Source organism: Pecten maximus, chromosome 6 (genome assembly GCF_902652985.1).
Source record: "Pecten maximus chromosome 6, xPecMax1.1, whole genome shotgun sequence".
NCBI classification, from domain to species: Eukaryota; Metazoa; Mollusca; class Bivalvia; order Pectinida; family Pectinidae; genus Pecten; species Pecten maximus.
This window is the reverse complement of record NC_047020.1, coordinates 46,928,715-46,950,014: the sequence shown is the minus strand read 5'-3', so window position 1 is coordinate 46,950,014 and position 21,300 is coordinate 46,928,715. Positions and strand designations below refer to the sequence as shown.

At 45.0% G+C, this 21,300-nt stretch overlaps 1 protein-coding gene across 1 annotated transcript in view; it reads left to right on the top strand.

The window, feature by feature from the left end:
- The window catches only part of LOC117329918, a 141,071-nt gene that overhangs the window by 18,077 nt on the left and 101,694 nt on the right, over positions 1–21,300 (top strand). The window contains exons 3-8 of the mRNA XM_033888151.1: positions 4,488–4,606; positions 6,098–6,205; positions 7,198–7,331; positions 8,371–8,439; positions 12,219–12,368; positions 13,614–13,707. Coding sequence (XP_033744042.1) covers positions 4,488–4,606; positions 6,098–6,205; positions 7,198–7,331; positions 8,371–8,439; positions 12,219–12,368; positions 13,614–13,707 — 674 coding nt within the window. The remainder of the gene's footprint in view (positions 1–4,487; positions 4,607–6,097; positions 6,206–7,197; positions 7,332–8,370; positions 8,440–12,218; positions 12,369–13,613; positions 13,708–21,300) is intronic.

Genomic DNA, 21,300 nt, shown 5'->3' with positions numbered 1-21,300 from the left:
AGAGTTCGGATGGTTTTTTGTTAGAGGTAGGACTGTGTTTGTTTTGTTTAGGGTTAGGAATGGTTTGTTTGGTGTTCGAGTTCAGATTGTTTGTTTTGTGGTTCCGTTACGGCTTCGTTTGTTTTTGTGTTCGAGCTAGTTTTGTTTGGGTTCGGTTAGGACCATGGTTTTTTTGTGTTGGTGTTTGGATGGTTTTGTTTTGGGTTAGAGTTAGGAATGGTTTGTTTTGGTTTAGAGTTAGGAATGGTTTGTTTTGTGTTAGGGTTAGGAATGGTTTGTTTTGGGTTAGGGTTAGGGTTAGGAATGGTTTGTTTTGGGTTAGAGTTGGGCCTGGTTTTTTGGGTTCGAGTTAGCCTGGTTTGTTTTGGGTTCGGTTGGCCTGGTTTGTTTTGGTTCGGTTTCGACTGGTTTGTTTTGGGTTGTTACGTTGCTGGTTTTTGTTTTTGTGTTCGTGGTTCGGCATGGTTTGTTTTTGTGTTCGGTTCGGACTGGTTGTTTTGGGTTAGCGTTATCGGCCTGGTTTGTTTGTTCCGTTGGCCCTGGTTTGTTTGGTTCGGTTCGGCTGGTTTGTTTTTGGTTCGGTTCGGCTGGTTTGTTTTGGTTCGTCGGTTCGGCCTGGTTTGTTTTGGTTGCGTTCGCTGTTTGTTGGTTCGTTGGACTGGTTTGTTTGGGTTTCGGTTCGCCTGGTTTGTTTTGGGTTCCGTTCGGCCTGGTTTTGTTTGGTTTCGCGTTCGGCCTGGTTTGTTTTGTGTTCGTTCGGCCTGGTTTGTTTGGTTCGCGTTGGCCTGTGTTTTTTTGGTTCGGCCCTGGTTTTTTTGGGTTGCGTTCGGCCTTTTTGTTTTTGGTTCTTGCTGTTCTGTGGGTTTGTTTGTTGTTCGCGTTCGGCCTTTTTGTTTGTTGCGTTTGCCTGGTTTTGTTTTGTGATCGCGTTCGGCCTGGTTTTTTTTTGTTTTTTTGGTTCGCGTTCGGCCTGGTTTGTTTTGGTTCGCGTTCGCCTGGTTTGTTTTGTGTTCGCGTTCGCCTGGTTTGTTTTGGGTTCTCGTTCGGCCTGGTTTGTTTTGTGTTCGCGTTCGGAATGGTTTGTTTTGGGTTAGAGTTAGGAATGGTTTGTTTTGTGTTAGAGTTAGGAATGGTTTGTTTTGGGTTAGAGTTAGGAATGGTTTGTTTTGTGTTAGAGTTAGGAATGGTTTGTTTGGGTTAGAGTTAGGAATGGTTTGTTTTGTGTTAGAGTTAGGAATGGTTTGTTTGGGTTAGAGTTAGGAATGGTTTGTTTTGTGTTAGAGTTAGGAATGGTTTGTTTTGGGTTAGAGTTAGGAATGGTTGTTTTGTGTTAGAGTTAGGAATGGTTTGTTTTGGGTTAGAGTTAGGAATGGTTTGTTTTGTGTTAGAGTTAGGAATGGTTTGTTTTGGGTTAGAGTTAGGAATGGTTTGTTTTGTGTTAGAGTTAGGAATGGTTTGTTTTGGGTTAGAGTTAGGAATGGTTTGTTTTGTGTTAGAGTTAGGAATGGTTTGTTTTGGGTTAGAGTTAGGAATGGTTTGTTTTGGGTTAGAGTTAGGAATGGTTTGTTTTGGGTTAGAGTTAGGAATGGTTTGTTTTGTGTTAGGGTTAGGAATGGTTTGTTTTGGGTTAGAATTAGGAATGGTTTGTTTTGTGTTAGAGTTAGGAATGGTTTGTTTGGGTTAGAGTTAGGAATGGTTTGTTTTGTGTTAGAGTTAGGAATGGTTTGTTTGTGTTAGAGTTGGGAATGGTTTGTTTTGTGTTAGAGTTAGGAATGGTTTGTTTTGTGTTAGAGTTAGGAATGGTTTGTTTGTGTTAGAGTTAGGAATGGTTTGTTTTGGGTTAGAGTTAGGAATCGTTTGTTTTGTGTTAGGGTTAGGAATGGTTTGTTTTGGGTTAGAGTTAGGAATGGTTTGTTTTGTGTTAGAGTTAGGAATTGTTTGTTTTGGGTTAGAGTTAGGAATGGTTTGTTTTGGGTTAGAGTTAGGAATGGTTTGTTTTGGGTTAGAGTTAGGAATGGTTTGTTTGGGTTAGGGTTAGGAATGGTTTGTTTGGGTTAGAGTTAGGAATGGTTTGTTTTGGGTTAGAGTTAGGAATGGTTTGTTTTGGGTTAGAGTTAGGAATGGTTTGTTTTGTGTTAGAGTTAGGAATGGTTTGTTTTGGGTTAGAGTTAGGAATGGTTTGTTTGGGTTAGAGTTAGGAATGGTTTGTTTTGGGTTAGAGTTAGGAATGGTTTGTTTTGGGTTAGAGTTAGGAATGGTTTGTTTTGGGTTAGAGTTAGGAATGGTTTGTTTTGGGTTAGAGTTAGGAATTGTTTGTTTTGTGTTAGAGTTAGGAATGGTTTGTTTGGGTTAGAGTTAGGAATGGTTTGTTTTGGGTTAGAGTTAGGAATGGTTTGTTTTGTGTTAGAGTTAGGAATGGTTTGTTTTGGGTTAGAGTTAGGAATGGTTTGTTTTGGGTTAGAGTTAGGGTTAGGAATGGTTTGTTTTGGGTTAGAGTTAGGAATTGTTTGTTTTGGGTTTAGAGTTAGGAATGGTTTGTTTTGGGTTAGAGTTAGGAATGGTTTGTTTGGGTTAGAGTTAGGAATGGTTTGTTTTGGGTTAGAGTTAGCCTGGTTTGTTTTGGGTTCGGGTTCGCGTTCGGCCTGGTTTGTTTTGGGTTCGCGTTCGGCCTTGTTTGTTTTGGGTTTCGCGTTCGGCCTGGTTTGTTTTGGGTTCGCGTTCGGCCTGGTTTGTTTGGGTTCGCGTTCGGCCTGGTTTGTTTTGGGTTCGCGTTCGGCCTGGTTTTGTTTTGGGTTCGCGTTCGGCCTGGTTTGTTCTGGTTTCGCGTTCGGCCTGGTTTGTTTTGTGTTCGCGTTCGGCCTGGTTTGTTTTGGGTTCGCGTTCGGCCTTGTTTGTTTTGGGTTCGCGTTCGGCCTGGTTTGTTTGGGTTCGCGTTCGGCCTGGTTTGTTTTGGGTTCCGGTTCGGCCTGCTTTGTTTTGGGTTCGCGTTCGGCCTGGTTTGTTTTGGGTTCGCGTTCGGCCTGGTTTGTTTTGGGTTCGCGTTCGCCTGGTTTGTTTGGGTTCGCGTTCGGCCCGGTTTGTTTGGGTCGCGTTCGGCCTGGTTTGTTTTGGGTTCGCGTTCGGCCTGGTTTTGTTTTGGGTTCGCGTTCGGCCTGGTTTGTTTTGGGTTCGCGTTCGGCCTGGTTTGTTTTGTGTTCGGGTTCGGCCTGGTTTTGTTTGGGGTTCGGGTTCGGCCTGGGTTTGTTTTGTGTTCGGGTTCGGCCTGGTTTGTTTGGGTTCGCGTTCGGCCTGGTTTGTTTTGGGTTCGGGTTCGGCCTGGTTTGTTTTGTGTTCGCGTTCGGCCTGGTTTGTTTTGGGTTCGCGTTCGGCCTGGTTTGTTTTGGGTTCGAGTTCGGCCTGGTTTGTTTTGGGTTCGCGTTCGGCCTGGTTTGTTTTGTGTTCGGGTTCGCGTTCGGCCTCGGTTTGTTTTGTGTTCGGGTTCGGCTGGTTTGTTTTGGGTTCGCGTTCGGCCTGGTTTGTTTTGTGTTCGCGTTCGGCCTGGTTTGTTTTGTGTTCGGGTTCGGCCTGGTTTGTTTGGGTTCGGGTTCGGCCTGTTTGTTTTGTGTTAGGGTTAGGAATGGTTTGTTTTGTGTTAGAGTTAGGAATGGTTTGTTTTGGGTTAGAGTTAGGAATGGTTTGTTTTGTGTTAGGGTTAGGAATGGTTTGTTTTGTGTTAGAGTTAGGAATGGTTTGTTTTGGGTTAGAGTTAGGAATGGTTTGTTTTGGGTTAGAGTTAGGAATGGTTTGTTTTGTGTTAGGGTTAGGAATGGTTTGTTTTGTGTTAGAGTTAGGAATGGTTTGTTTTGTGTTAGGGTTAGGAATGGTTTGTTTTGTGTTAGGGTTAGGAATGGTTTGTTTTGGGTTAGAGTTAGGAATGGTTTGTTTTGTGTTAGAGTTAGGAATGGTTTGTTTTGGGTTAGAGTTAGGAATGGTTTGTTTTGGGTTAGAGTTAGGAATGGTTTGTTTTGTGTTAGAGTTAGGAATGGTTTGTTTTGGGTTAGAGTTAGGAATGGTTTGTTTGTGTTAGGGTTAGAGTTAGGAATCGTTTGTTTTGTGTTAGGGTTAGGAATGGTTTGTTTTGGGTTAGAGTTAGGAATGGTTTGTTTTGGGTTAGAGTTAGAAATTGTTTGTTTTGGGTTAGAGTTAGGAATTGTTTGTTTTGGGTTAGAGTTAGGAATGGTTTGTTTGGGTTAGAGTTAGGAATGGTTTGTTTTGGGTTCGCGTTCGGCCTGGTTTGTTTTGTGTTAGGGTTATAGGGTTAGGAATTGTTTGTTTTGGGTTAGAGTTAGGAATGGTTTGTTTTGGGTTAGAGTTAGGAATGGTTTGTTTTGGGTTAGAGTTAGGAATGGTTTGTTTTGGGTTAGAGTTAGGAATGGTTTGTTTTGGGTTAGGGTTAGGAATGGAAGTCTGACAATTGTTTCTTGGATGAGGATTCCTTTTCATTTCAGGAAGTGCTGATGAGAGGACGGATGAAGAGGATAGCTACTCGTGTCCATGCTGTAAGAGGGATTTGTCTTGCCTAAACTCTAAGCTGAAAACCCAGCACCTCAATCGGTGTATAGATAAGGTAATTTATACCAGCACGATTCCAGCCATTTTACATGTATATAGGACCAAAATTAGCACGGTAATAATTATAAAAAAAAAAAAAAAAAAAAATAGTTTTTTGTTTTGTTTTATTCAAAGTGGTGGTTCATTTTTCATATACACTGTATATTAGGAATCATTATTGCCAATTTATAAAGTAAATAAAAAGCTAATGAACATTTATTAAATTTAAGATACCATCTCTATTAAGAGACCGATCTCCATTAAGAGACCATTTTTCAACTTCCCTTGAGTGATCGCTTAATACGGATTCGACTGTAGTAGGTTATGGATGTCCCGTGACCTATGATGGTGGTATAGTGGGTTATGGATGTCCCGTGACCTATCATGGTGGTATAGCGGGTTATGGATGTCCCGTGACCTATCATGGTGGTATAGCGGGTTATGGATGTCCCGTGACCTATCATGGTGGTATAGCGGGTTATGGATGTCCCGTGACCTATCATGGTGGTATAGCGGGTTATGGATGTCCCGTGACCTATCATGGTGGTATAGCGGGTTATGGATGTCCCGTGACCTATCATGGTGGTATAGCGGGTTATGGATGTCCCGTGACCTATCATGGTGGTATAGCGGGTTATGGATGTCCCGTGACCTATCATGGTGGTATAGCGGGTTATGGATGTCCCGTGACCTATCATGGTGGTATAGCGGGTTATGGATGTCCCGTGACCTATCATGGTGGTATAGGCGGGTTATGGATGTCCCGTGACCTATCATGGTGGTATAGCGGGTTATGGATGTCCCGTGACCTATCATGGTGGTATAGCGGGTTATGGATGTCCCGTGACCTATCATGGTGGTATAGCGGGTTATGGATGTCCCGTGACCTATCATGGTGGTATAGCGGGTTATGGATGTCCCGTGACCTATCATGGTGGTATAGCGGGTTATGGATGTCCCGTGACCTTTCATGGTGGTATAGCGGGTTATGGATGTCCCGTGACCTATCATGGTGGTATAGTGGGTTATGGATGTCCCGTGACCTATCATGGTGGTATAGTGGGTTATGGATGTCCCGTGACCTATCATGGTGGTATAGCGGGTTATGGATGTCCCGTGACCTATCATGGTGGTATAGCGGGTTATGGATGTCCCGTGACCTATCATGGTGGTATAGCGGGTTATGGATGTCCCGTGACCTATCATGGTGGTATAGTGGGTTATGGATGTCCCGTGACCTATCATGGTGAGTCGTATATCAGTAGTAGTACCAGCCATTGTCTAATCCGAGTGACACCTAATAGCGTACCATACCAGCACCCTTGCAACAACTGTTTTCCCACCAAAATCAAGTAGATGAAAGATGTTCAGTTTCCCCCAAATACACATACAGAACTGGAGGCATCTGACTGTGGGGCCTAATGAAATAAGCTGTAGGGTTATGAATCAGATTGATAGCGATTAACCAGATTAGAGGAATTCTTTAAAGATATTTTCTTATTTTCAGGTGGAAAAAGAAAAAAATGACGAAGAGAAGAAACAAGAAACCTTGGAGAGAGCGAAGAAAGCTGTTCTTCCTTGTCCAATTTGTGGGAAACCTTCCAAAACAGAAAATGTAAACTCAATATTTATGTTTTACTAGAAACATGTTTTAGCATTGAACTGTAGAGAGATGTCATGGAATTACAGATTAAAATTCAGTTATGTCAAATAAAAAATTGATATATATATATATCAATGTGTGACACTCGCACACTCACTCATGCCTTTCTTATTCTTAGTTAGCTTACCTGGTCCGAAGGACAAAGATGAGCTCATGCAATACCGTGGCGTCAGGCATCCATCTGTCCGTCCGACAACACAATTGACTTCTTCTTCTGAACCGCTGATCAGAATTTAACTAAATTTAGTAGGAAGCATCCCTAGGTGGGTGCGATTAAAATGTATACATATGATGGGGCTGACCCCCCAGGGGCTCAAGGGGCAGGGACAAAAAGGGTCCATTTTGCAATATTGATATTAACAAATTCTTCTCTGGACCTAAGCAATGTTTGACATTTTTATTTCAGTGATAACATCTCTAGATGGCTGGGATTTAAATTTATACAAATGATGGGCTGATCCCCCCCAGGGGCCTCAAGGGCGGGGCAAAAGGGATCAATTTGACTATATTGCTATAAAGGACTTATTGCATTTTTGAAACAATTAAGATCAAGAGATGAACACAGTCCTGATGTAAAAAATAAGCCAAGGGGTCTTTCCCCAACCCCAAGGGACTTAATAGGTTTCTTTAAACACAATCATGTTGAGTCTTGACTTCGTTTCTATCTTTGAAGCAGATCTTCACCCCATAATCATACATATACAATGTAGCATTGTTAGACATTAACAAATATATCATGAACATTATTTTTATGTTTACTTAAATAAACCCAGTGAGTGATACAGGCCCTCTAGGCCTCTTGTATTGGGGAATGTCCCAGGTATAGATGTAATAAAGGTATTTCTGATTGTGAGGACAGCTCATTGTATTGTTTTATTCTCTTTTTAAAGCAATCAGATTATTTGAACTTCAATGAAATATATGACCATTATCACTGTTTTTAGGCAAGGAAAGGTCATCTGAAAAAATGTGCTACAACCAATGAAGTTAGGACTGATCAAGTTCTGAAGCTTGTGAAGGACCAAGAGGAGAAACATAGGCAGCAGCTGGCCGCAGGAATTATACCTCAGGACATAGGGTAGGAGCAATGTAAACCAGAATTATATAATTATACCTCAGGACATAGGGTAGGAGCAATGTAAACCAGAATTATATAATTATACCTCAGGACGTAGGGTAGGAGCAATGTAAACCAGAATTATATAATTATACCTCAGGACATGGGGAAGGAGCAATGTAAACCAGAATTATATAATTATACCTCAGGACATAGGGTAGGAGCAATGTAAACCAGAATTATATAATTATGCCTCAGGACGTAGGGTAGGAGCAATGTAAACCAGAATTATATAATTATACCTCAGGACATGGGGAAGGAGCAATGTAAACCAGAATTATATAATTATACCTCAGGACGTAGGGTAGGAGCAATGTAAACCAGAATTATATAATTATACCTCAGGACATGGGGAAGGAGCAATGTAAACCAGAATTATATAATTATACCTCAGGACATGGGGTAGGAGCAATGTAAACCAGAATTATATAATTATACCTCAGGACATGGGGAAGGAGCAATGTAAACCAGAATTATATAATTATACCTCAGGACATGGGGTAGGAGCAATGTAAACCAGAATTATATAATTATACCTCAGGACATGGGGAAGGAGCAATGTAAACCAGAATTATATAATTATACCTCAGGACGTAGGGTAGGAGCAATGTAAACCAGAATTATATAATTATACCTCAGGACATGGGGAAGGAGCAATGTAAACCAGAATTATATAATTATACCTCAGGACATAGGGTAGGAGCAATGTAAACCAGAATTATATAATTATACCTCAGGACGTAGGGTAGGAGCAATGTAAACCAGAATTATATAATTATACCTCAGGACATGGGGTAAGAAAATGTTTGAATGAAGGGCTACCAAATTTGTTCAAATGAATGACCTTGACCTGCATTCAATATATGGTACCTGATATTAGGTAAGTAGTATGCTGGAATGAATTTATTGACATCAGCATAGTATATATATAGAAATGACCTAAATCAACATCAGTATTGCTGTAGAACCAGGTGAGCAATATTGTTTTTAATTTCTTCAGGAACATGAAAAACACTGCGGAAATGAGTACAGCCAGGGCGAGGAATAAAATGTTTAAGGAACCAAAAAGGTAAGATATATAACCAGTACTACAGACGATAACCCTACAGATATGTAGGTGTTATATATGGATATGTAAGTGTCATATACAGATATGTAGGTGTTATATACAGATATGTAGGTGTTATAATATGGATATGTAAGTGTCATATACGGATATGTAGGTGTTATATATGGATATGTAGGTGTTATATACAGATATGTAGGTGTTATATACAGATATGTAGGTGTTATATTTGGAAATGTAAGTGTCATATACAGATATGTAGGTGTTATATATGGATATGTAGGTGTCGTATACAGATATGTAGGTGGTATATACATATATGTAGGTGTTATATACAGATATGTAGGTGTCATATACAGATATGTAGGTGTCATATACAGATATGTAGGTGTCATATACAGATATGTAGGTGTCATATACAGATATGTAGGTGTCATATACAGATATGTAGGTGTTATATACAGATATGTAGGTGTTATATACAGATATGTAGGTGTCATATACAGATATGTAGGTGTTATATACAGATATGTAGGTGTTATATACAGATATGTAGGTGTTGTATATGGATATGTAGGTGTTATATACGGATATGTAGGTGTTATATACAGATATGTAGGTGTTATATACAGATATGTAGGTGTTATATACAGATAACTAAAACTATGTCAATTAATTGATTTGTCACATTAAGTTAAATTAACTAATGTAGGTGTAGAACCATGTTTTATTTTTTTTTTATCTTTTGACTTTAAATCATTTTCAACTTATTACAAAATATATTATTATAAACTAATTGACAAAATTAAAGAATAACCAATATTTTATTATCACTATTTTACAAAATTGTTTGTCTTCAAAGTGTCATTTGCACACAGGTACAATATGTATGACAAATTCATACTAAAATATTTTGAACTGTTATGTATTTTTTGGGTATTATAGAAAATTATTTGACAAATTCAAACATTGACCGGCGGCAGGATTTAATGGTAAAAATTCTAAAAAAACAGTCTTCTTCGAGATGTCATCTGCAAATACTTTAAATACAGAAACACAGCAGTGTACAGTGGACCCTCGATAATCCGAACACCTTCGTTCCCAGCCCAAACCGTCCGGATTACGAGTTTTCCGGACTGCCGAATTTTATCTACCAGGTCAAAAAAAATTGTCGCGTAAGAGTTATCTCCCTTGATTATATACAATCTGGGACGTTTCATCAACACGTCTAATTGTCAGTCTTTTTAACAATAAATATACTTATGTTTCTGATATGATTATTGTTTTGTTTTATTTTGTAGAAACTAAAAAATAAACTATGTTTTTAAAAGAACATGTAAAGTGAAAGTTGTTTTATTTATAGCGGGCATATGTGACCTACAAACAACACACATGTGTCACGTCCCGGAGGTTCACAAACAAGTAGAAATTACAAACGTTAAATACCTTAAATAAAAGACCCGGATTTTACAGCTTACCAACAGTCCATGTTTTTGCGTTTTTTACCATAAGTTAAAACTCTAAAATGAAAGACCCGCTATGTACAATGTACGTTTTTTTACCTAAATTGGAAACCTGAAATGAAAGACCCACGGTCTGTAAAACTTACCATCAGTCCATGTTTTTTTTAATGATTTTTACGTAAGTTAAAAATCTAAAATAATTAATTAATGTGGTGAATCGTAACTCACTTTGCTGTACCAGAAACCCCTAGCTACCTATTTAAAAGTACGCGACACCAGCGAGAACTACCCAAGCTGTCCGATAATTATTAAACCCGTATTCACTTAACAATTTGATGCTTAATTAAGTAGATCAGAGGTATCCGACGACTATTAACTAATTATTAAGTAGATCAGAGGTATCCGACGACTATTAACTAATTATTAAGTAGATCAGAGGTATCCGACGACTATTAACTAATTATTAAGTAGATCAGAGGTATCCGACGACTATTAACTAATGTGTGTGTAATCAATCCAGTTCTTGTGATCACTGCTTAATACGTAAATGTGTATTTAATAACACGCATCTTTCAATGAGTCGTCGTTTCAAGTAACGGTGTTACAAGCCGATATCTGTGTTTACCCAATACAAGTGTTAATGATGTTAATTACCGATCATAAATTTATTACATGTAATTGAGATTGATTAATTATCATATCACTTACTGTATGTTAGTGCATGAATTCTTGCTATAAAAACAGAGCTACATCGAAACACAGATAAACACCTGGGGCTATGACCTGGCAGCGGTTGCTATGACTGCGCACAGTGTCAAGCGATAGTCTGTACAGCGGTCGACACGGGTGACTTGCCCCGGCATTTTTCTCTCCTCGTGGTGAAAAAATCTTCTGGATTATTACGGGAAATTTACTAATAAAAAGTATGTTCCGTTCCCAAAATGGGCTTCCGGAATCGGAATCGGAATTTCCGGACAGGTGAGTACAAATAACGTTACAGAAATCCGTTCCCGTGCTAATCCCTCCGGACTGTGAGTTTTCCAGACAATCGGCGTCCGGATTATCGCGGGTCCACTGTAAATAGTTTATATGTTTCTATTTTTAGGTCCACACCTCCATGGGCAAATATTTACATTAGGAAGCTTTTTCTAAATTGCTGGCCAAAGACCGCAGTTAATTTCCATCTTTGTTCTACTGAAGAAACAAATTCAGAATTTTGAAAATTTACATAAAATCTGGTTGCAATTTCATATGGTAGAACTATTCTCTCAATTTCCTTGGCAACAACACAGTTTTACTTATTTTTGTTAAACGTCCTATTAAAAGCCAGCGTCATTTAAAGACGTGCCTGGTTTTGGTGGTGGGGGGGGGGGGGGGGGGGGAAGCCGGAGCACCCGGAGAAAAACCACCAACCTATGGTCAGTACCAGGCAACTGCCCCACGTAGGTTTCGGACTCGCAACCCTGAGGTGGAGGGCTAGTGATAAAATGTTGAGACACCTTAATCACTTGGCCTCCGCGGCCCAACATCAGATAGTATTCTCGTCGGTTGAAATTTAGATATTGAGTGGTTTTTTGGTAAAAACTGCTGAAACAGAGTTATCACCCCTCACTACACTTCATTCTTTCTGTGACATCCTTCAGGTGTCACCCCACTAGTATGCTGGAATGAAGGACTAGAAAATTTATTCACATGAATAAACCTAGCTTACTCTGATATTTGAATAAAGTGGTTATCAGCATAGTATCTGTAGAAATAACCTCAATCAACTTCAAAGTTTAGAGCGAGATGAGCGATACAGGCCCATTGGGCCCCTTGTTTTAAGTATGTTGCCCACTTTAATTTTATGTAATACAATATTTACATGGGCGGGGGATCTTGACGACTATATGTCCTTGTTTTACGTTCCTCTGGTCTGAAGCACAAGTTAACTGCCATGGTGTGAGATCTGTGGTGTCCGTCATTCACCAAGTTATCAAAAGTCATGTGCCAGTGAATGGATTTAGACGAAATTTGGCTAGAAACATCCTTGGGGAATGAAAACAAATTTTGCATTAATGATGACTATTCCCCAGCCCCCCTCCCTCTCCTAGGGGCTGGAGGAGCAGTGGGAATAAGAGGTATTTTTAGCGACTACATACCTAGTGGTTTCTGAAGATCATTGAAATATCCAGGTGAGTGATACATGCCCCTTAGGCCTCCTGTTTTAGACTGAGAAATACTGTATTTATGACATGAGTTGTGTTTGCCATAGTTAGCTGTGGTCTGATCTGCTGTGGATATATTTTGTCTATATACTGTCAATACAATTGATTTCAGTCAGTTTGATGAAGACACACAGCTCGCCATGGCGATATCCTCCTCTCTGGACGAGAAAGACACTAATTTGATTGGTCCGACACTTGGCTCTGCTGCAGCACGCAATCTTCAGGTCCAGGATCAACACAAAAGGAAGAAACGCAAAAAAGGGTAGGATGACCTGTCAGTAGGTAGGATGACCTGTCAGTATGGTGTAGGACAGGTTAGGATGACCTGTCAGTATGGTGTAGGACAGGGAAGGATGACCTGTCAGTATGGTGTAGGACAGGGAAGGATGACCTGTCAGTATGGTGTAGGACGGGGAAGGATGACCTGTCAGTATGGTGTAGGACGGGGTAGGATGACCTGTCAGTATGGTGTAGGACGGGGTAGGATGACCTGTCAGTATCGTGTACATGTAGGACAGGGTAGGATGACCTGTCAGTATGGTGTAGGACAGGGTGGGATGACCTGTCAGTATGGTGTAGGACAGGGTGGGATGACCTGTCAGTATCGTGTATATGTAGGACAGGGTAGGATGACCTGTCAGTAAGGTGTAGGACAGGGTAGGATGACCTGTCAGTATGGTGTAGGACAGGGTAGGATGACCTGTCAGTGTGGTGTAGGACAGGTTAGGATGACCTGTCAGTATGGTGTAGGACAGGGAAGGATGACCTGTCAGTATGGTGTAGGACAGGGAAGGATGACCTGTCAGTATGGTGTAGGACAGGGAAGGATGACCTGTCAGTATGGTGTAGGACAGGGTAGGATGACCTGTCAGTATGGTGTAGGACAGGTTAGGAGGACCTGTCAGTATGGTGTAGGACGGGGTAGGAGGACCTGTCAGTATGGTGTAGGACAGGTTAGGAGGACCTGTCAGTATGGTGTAGGACAGGGAAGGATGACCTGTCAGTATGGTGTAGGACAGGGAAGGATGACCTGTCAGTATGGTGTAGGACAGGGTAGGATGACCTGTCAGTATGGTGTAGGACAGGTTAGGAGGACCTGTCAGTATGGTGTAGGACGGGGTAGGAGGACCTGTCAGTATGGTGTAGGACACGGTATTAAATTTTACATTTATCGTATCTATAATGATCAATATAATTTCATCAATATATGATATATTTATATTTGAAAAATGAAATATACATGTGTACCCAAACAATGGGCGTCAGAGACTTTTATAAAAGAGACTCGGTGAGTGCCGGTTGGTATTCTGATATAGAGTCCTATAATATGATATATTTTTATAACAGAATCTTGACCAGTGTCGGCCAGTATTCTGATATAAAGAGTCCTATATAATATATTTTTATGACAGACTCGAGCTCTCTACCAGTGTCGGCTGGTATTCTGATGTAAAGAGTAATATTGTAGACAGAATGTTGTTTTTATGTTAATATAACATTAATATAGGGAGCCCGAAGGTATACCATTGCTGCTGGCTTTGTCAGATGAGGAGAAAACCAGACGACAACAGCTCAGAGTTTGCAACCTGCTAGTCCCTCAGGTAAGTAGATATCACTCCCAGGCACTAGTCCCTCAGGTAAGTAGATATCACTCCCAGGCACTAGTCCCTCAGGTAAGTAGATATCACTCCCAGGCACTAGTCCCTCAGGTAAGTAGATATCACTCCCAGGCACTAGTCCCTCAGGTAAGTAGATGTCACTCCCAGTCACTAGTCCCTCAGGTAAGTAGATATCACTCCCAGTCACTAGTCCCTCAGGTAAGTAGATATCACTCCCAGTCATGTACCCAGACTCCATCTCCCAACCATGTACCCAGACTCCATCTCCCAGTCATGTACCCAGACTCCATCTCCCAACCATGTACCCAGACTCCATCTCCCAGTCATGTACCCAGACTCCATCTCCCAACCATGTACCCAGACTCCATCTCCCAGTCATGTACCCAGACTCCATCTCCCAACCATGTACCCAGACTCCATCTCCCAACCATGTACCCAGACTCCATCTCCCAGTCATGTACCCAGACTCCATCTCCCAGTCAAGTACCCAGACTCCATCTCCCAACCATGTACCCAGACTCCATCTCCCAACCATGTACCCAGACTCCATCTCCCAACCATGTACCCAGACTCCATCTCCCAGTCATGTACCCAGACTCCATCTCCCAACCATGTACCCAGACTCCATCTCCCAGTCAAGTACCCAGACTCCATCTCCCAGTCATGTACCCAGACTCCATCTCCCAGTCAAGTACCCAGACTCCATCTCCCAGTCATGTACCCAGACTCCATCTCCCAGTCATGTACCCAGACTCCATCTCCAACCATGTACCCAGACTCCATCTCCCAGTAACCATGTACCCAGACTCCATCTCCCAGTCATGTACCCAGACTCCATCTCCCAACCATGTACCCAGACTCCATCTCCCAGTCATGTACACAGACTCCATCTCCCAGTCATGTACCCAGACTCCATCTCCCAACCATGTACCCAGACTCCATCTCCCAACCATGTACCCAGACTCCATCTCCCAGTCAAGTACCCAGACTCCATCTCCCAGTCAAGTACCCAGACTCCATCTCCCAACCATGTACCCAGACTCCATCTCCCAACCATGTATCCAGACTCCATCTCCCAGTCAAGTACCCAGACTCCATCTCCCAACCATGTACCCAGACTCCATCTCCCAGTCATGTACACAGACTCCATCTCCCAGTCAAGTACCCAGACTCCATCTCCCAACCATGTACCCAGACTCCATCTCTCAGTCATGTACACAGACTCCATCTCCCAGTCATGTACCCAGACTCCATCTCCCAACCATGTACCCAGACTCCATCTCCCAGTCATGTACCCAGACTCCATCTCCCAACCATGTACCCAGACTCCATCTCCCAGTCATGTACCCAGATTCCATCTCCCAACCATGTACCCAGACTCCATCTCCCAGTCATGTACCCAGACTCCATCTCCCAACCATATACCCAGACTCCATCTCCCAGTCATGTACCCAGACTCCATCTCCCAACCATGTACCCAGACTCCATATCCCAGTCATGTACCCAGACTCCATCTCCCAACCATGTACCCAGACTCCATCTCCCAACCATGTACCCAGACTCCATCTCCCAACCATGTACCCAGACTCCATCTCCCAACCATGTACCCAGACTCCATCTCCCAGTCAAGTACCCAGACTCCATCTCCCAGTCATGTACCCAGACTCCATCTCCCAGTCATGTACCCAGACTCCATCTCCCAGTCAAGTACCCAGACTCCATCTCCCAACCATGTACCCAGACTCCATCTCCCAGTCATGTACCCAGACTCCATCTGCCAGTCATGTACACAGACTCCATCTCCCAGTCATGTACCCAGACTCCATCTCCCAGTCAAGTACCCAGACTCCATCTCCCAGTCATGTACCCAGACTCCATCTCCCAGTCATGTACCCAGACTCCATCTCCCAACCATGTACCCAGACTCCATCTCCCAGTCATGTACCCAGACTCCATCTCCCAACCATGTACCCAGACTCCATCTCCCAGTCATGTACCCAGACTCCATCTCCCAACCATGTACCCAGACTCCATCTCCCAGTCATGTACCCAGACTCCATCTCCCAGTCAAGTACCCAGACTCCATCTCCCAGTCATGTACCCAGACTCCATCTCCCAGTCATGTACACAGACTCCATCTCCCAGTCATGTACCCAGACTCCATCTCCCAGCCATGTACACAGACTCCATCTCCCAACCATGTACCCAGACTCCATCTCCCAACCATGTACCCAGACTCCATCTTCCACTCAAGTACCCAGACTCCATCTCCCAACCATGTACCCATACTCCATCTCCCAACCATGTACACAGACTCCATCTCCCAGTCATGTACCCAGACTCCATCTCCCAGTCATGTACCCAGACTCCATCTCCCAGTCATGTACCCAGACTCCATCTCCCAGTCCATGTACCCAGACTCCATCTCCCAGTCATGTACCCAGACTCCATCTCCCAACCATGTACCCAGACTCCATCTCCCAGTCATGTACCCAGACTCCATCTCCCATCCATGTACCCAGACTCCATCTCCCAGTCATGTACCCAGACTCCATCTCCCAGTCATGTACCCAGACTCCATCTCCCAGTCATGTACCCAGACTCCATCTCCCAACCATGTACCCAGACTCCATCTCCCAGTCATGTACCCAGACTCCATCTCCCAGTCATGTACCCAGACTCCATCTCCCAGTCATGTACCCAGACTCCATCTCCCAGTCATGTACCCAGACTCCATCTCCCAGTCATGTACCCAGACTCCATCTCCCAGCCATGTACACAGACTCCATCTCCCAACCATGTACCCAGACTCCATCTCCCAACCATGTACCCAGACTCCATCTTCCACTCAAGTACACAGACTCCATCTCCCAACCATGTACCCATACTCCATCTCCCAACCATGTACACAGACTCCATCTCCCAGTCATGTACCCAGACTCCATCTCCCAGTCATGTACCCAGACTCCATCTCCCAGTCAAGTACCCAGACTCCATCTCCCAGTCATGTACCCAGACTCCATCTCCCAGTCATGTACCCAGACTCCATCTCCCAACCATGTACCCAGACTCCATCTCCCAGTCATGTACCCAGACTCCATCTCCCAACCATGTACCCAGACTCCATCTCCCAGTCATGTACCCAGACTCCATCTCCCAGTCATGTACACAGACTCCATCTCCCAGTCAAGTACCCAGACTCCATCTCCCAACCATGTACCCAGACTCCATCTCCCAACCATGTACCCAGACTCCATCTCCCAGTCAATGTACCCAGACTCCATCTCCCAACCATCGTACCCAGACTCCATCTCCCAGTCATGTACCCAGACTCCATCTCCCAGTCATGTACCCAGACTCCATCTCCCAGTCATGTACCCAGACTCCATCTCCCAGTCATGTACCCAGACTCCATCTCCCAGCCATGTACCCAGACTCCATCTCCCAGTCATGTACCCAGACTCCATCTCCCAGTCATGTACCCAGACTCCATCTCCCAGTCATGTACCCAGACTCCATCTCCCAGCCATGTACCCAGACTCCATCTCCCAGTCATGTACCCAGACTCCATCTCCCAGTCATGTACCCAGACTCCATCTCCCAACCATGTACCCAGACTCCATCTCCCAGTCATGTACCCAGACTCCATCTCCCAACCATGTACCCAGACTCCATCTCCCAGTCATGTACCCAGACTCCATCTCCCAGCCATGTACCCAGACTCCATCTCCCAACCATGTACCCAGACTCCATCTCCCAGTCATGTACCCAGACTCCATCTCCCAGTCATGTACCCAGACTCCATCTCCCAGTCATGTACCCAGACTCCATCTCCCAACCATGTACCCAGACTCCATCTCCCAACCATGTACCCAGACTCCATCTCCCAACCATGTACCCAGACTCCATCTCCCAGTCATGTACCCAGACTCCATCTCCCAACCATGTACCCAGACTCCATCTCCCAGTCATGTACCCAGACTCCATCTCCCAACCATGTACCCAGACTCCATCTCCCAGTCATGTACCCAGACTCCATCTCCCAAGTCATGTACCCAGACTCCATCTCCCAGTCATGTACCCAGACTCCATCTCCCAGCCATGTACACAGACTCCATCTCCCAACCATGTACCCAGACTCCATCTCCTAACCATGTACCCAGACTCCATCTCCCAGTCAAGTACCCAGACTCCATCTCCCAACCATGTACCCAGACTCCATCTCCCAACCATGTACCCAGACTCCATCTCCCAACCATGTACCCATACTCCATCTTCCCAACCATGTACCACAGACTCCATCTCCCAGTCATGTACCCAGACTCCATCTCCCAACCATGTACCCAGACTCCATCTCCCAGTCATGTACCCAGACTCCATCTCCCAACCATGTACCCAGACTCCATCTCCCAGTCATGTACCCAGACTCCATCTCCCAGTCATGTACCCAGACTCCATCTCCCAATCCATGTACCCAGACTCCATCTCCCAGTCATGTACCAGACTCCATCCTCCCAGCCAGGTACCCAGACTCCATTCCCATTGTCCCAGACTCCTCCCCAGTACACAGACTCATCTCGTACCAGACTCCATCCCAACCATGTACCCAGACTCCATCTCCCAGTCATGTACCCAGACTCCATCTCCCACCATGTACCCAGACTCCATCTCCCAACATTACCCAGACTTGGCTCTTACAGGTGGGTTGGTGTCCTGGGGGGATATCAGTTCAAGTGCCAGGACTACTGTCGTGGTTTCTCCATTTGGAGTGTGGCGCTAGTAGTTGATGTGGAGGGGTGCGGCCGGTATGTGTAGTGGTTCGGTGTGCTCGGTTCGTTTTCGGTACTCCTAGGGATTTTGACTGTTTGAGTGTCTTGATTGCTGGTTCCCTTTCCGCCACGGTAGGTGGATTGTATTCGTTACGGGTGTGAGTGTGGGTTAGCACGTGCCGCTCTGTTTGCCCACTCCACCACAGCATACTGGTCGCGGTTAGGAGGGGTGGGTCAGTCGTGTGGTTTTGATGAGTGCATGTTGTGGTTGTTGGTGCGAGGGGTCTTATGGGTTGGCGTGGGCCTCGGGGCGCCTGCTCGCGGTAAGGGACATCAGTGCCCGTGGGAATAGAGGGGGCGTATCGTTGTATCAGGTTAAATGGCTGCATTTTACCGTAGATCTGCCCATCCATTGTCAAAAGACTCCCATCTCCCAACCATGTACCCAGACTCCATCTCCCAGTCATGTACCCAGACTCCATCTCCCAACCATGTACCCAGACTCCATCCCCCAGTCAAGTACCCAGACTCCATCTCCCAACCATGTACCCAGACTCCATCTCCCAACCATGTACCCAGACTCCATCTCCCAGTCATGTACCCAGACTCCATCTCCCAACCATGTACCCAGACTCCATCTCCCAGTCATGTACCCAGACTCCATCTCCCAACCATGTACCCAGACTCCATCTCCCAGTCATGTACCCAGACTCCATCTCCCAGTCATGTACCCAGACTCCATCTCCCAGTCATGTACCCAGACTCCATCTCCCAGCCATGTACACAGACTCCATCTCCCAACCATGTACCCAGACTCCATCTCCTAACCATGTACCCAGACTCCATCTCCCAGTCAAGTACCCAGACTCCATCTCCCAGTCATGTACCCAGACTCCATCTCCCAACCATGTACCCAGACTCCATCTCCCAACCATGTACCCATACTCCATCTCCCAACCATGTACCCAGACTCCATCTCCCAGTCATGTACCCAGACTCCATCTCCCAACCATCTACCCAGACTCCATCTCCCAGTCATGTACCCAGACTCCATCTCCCAACCATGTACCCAGACTCCATCTCCCAGTCATGTACCCAGACTCCATCTCCCAGTCATGTACCCAGACTACATCTCCCAGTCATGTACCCAGACTCCATCTCCCAGTCATGTACCCAGACTCCATCTCCCAGCCATGTACACAGACTCCATCTCCCAACCATGTACCCAGACTCCATCTCCCAGTCATGTACACAGACTCCATCTCCCAACCATATATCCAGACTCCATCTCCCAGTCATGTACCCAGACTCCATCTCCCAACCATGTACCCAGACTCCATCTCCCAGTCATGTACCCAGACTCCATCTCCCAGCCATGTACCCAGACTCCATCTCCCAACCATGTACCCAGACTCCATCTCCCAGTCAAGTACCCAGACTCCATCTCCCAATCATGTACCCAGACTCCATCTCCCAGTCATGTACACAGACTCCATCTCCCAGTCATGTACCCAGACTCCATCTCCCAGTCATGTACCCAGACTCCATCTCCCAACCATGTACCCAGACTCCATCTTCCAGTCAAGTACACAGACTCCATCTCCCAACCATGTACCCAGACTCCATCTCCCAACCATGTACACAGACTCCATCTCCCAGTCATGTACCCAGACTCCATCTCCCAACCATGTACCCAGACTCCATCTCCCAACCATGTACCCAGACTCCATCTCCCAGTCAAGTACCCAGACTCCATCTCCCAGTCAAGTACCCAGACTCCATCTCCCAACCATGTACCCAGACTCCATCTCCCAACCATGTATCCAGACTCCATCTCCCAGTCAAGTACCCAGACTCCATCTCCCAACCATGTACCCAGACTCCATCTCCCAGTCATGTACACAGACTCCATCTCCCAGTCAAGTACCCAGACTCCATCTCCCAACCATGTACCCAGACTCCATCTCTCAGTCATGTACACAGACTCCATCTCCCAGTCATGTACCCAGACTCCATCTCCCAACCATGTACCCAGACTCCATCTCCCAGTCATGTACCCAGACTCCATCTCCCAACCATGTACCCAGACTCCATCTCCCAGTCATGTACCCAGATTCCATCTCCCAACCATGTACCCAGACTCCATCTCCCAGTCATGTACCCAGACTCCATCTCCCAACCATGTACCCAGACTCCATCTCCCAGTCATGTACCCAGACTCCATCTCCCAACCATGTACCCAGACTCCATCTCCCAGTCATGTACCCAGACTCCATCTCCCAACCATGTACCCAGACTCCATCTCCCAACCATGTACCCAGACTCCATCTCCCAACCATGTACCCAGACTCCATCTCCCAACCATGTACCCAGACTCCATCTCCCAGTCAAGTACCCAGACTCCATCTCCCAGTCATGTACCCAGACTCCATCTCCCAGTCATGTACCCAGACTCCATCTCCCAGTCATGTACCCAGACTCCATCTCCCAGTCATGTACCCAGACTCCATCTCCCAGTCATGTACCCAGACTCCATCTCCCAGTCATGTACCCAGACTCCATCTCCCAGTCATGTACCCAGACTCCATCTCCCAACCATGTACCCAGACTCCATCTCCCAGTCATGTACCCAGACTCCATCTCCCAACCATGTACCCAGACTCCATCTCCCAGTCATGTACCCAGACTCCATCTCCCAGTCATGTACCCAGACTCCATCTCCCAGTCAAGTACCCAGACTCCATCTCCCAACCATGTACCCAGACTCCATCTCCCAACCATGTACCCAGACTCCATCTCCCAGTCA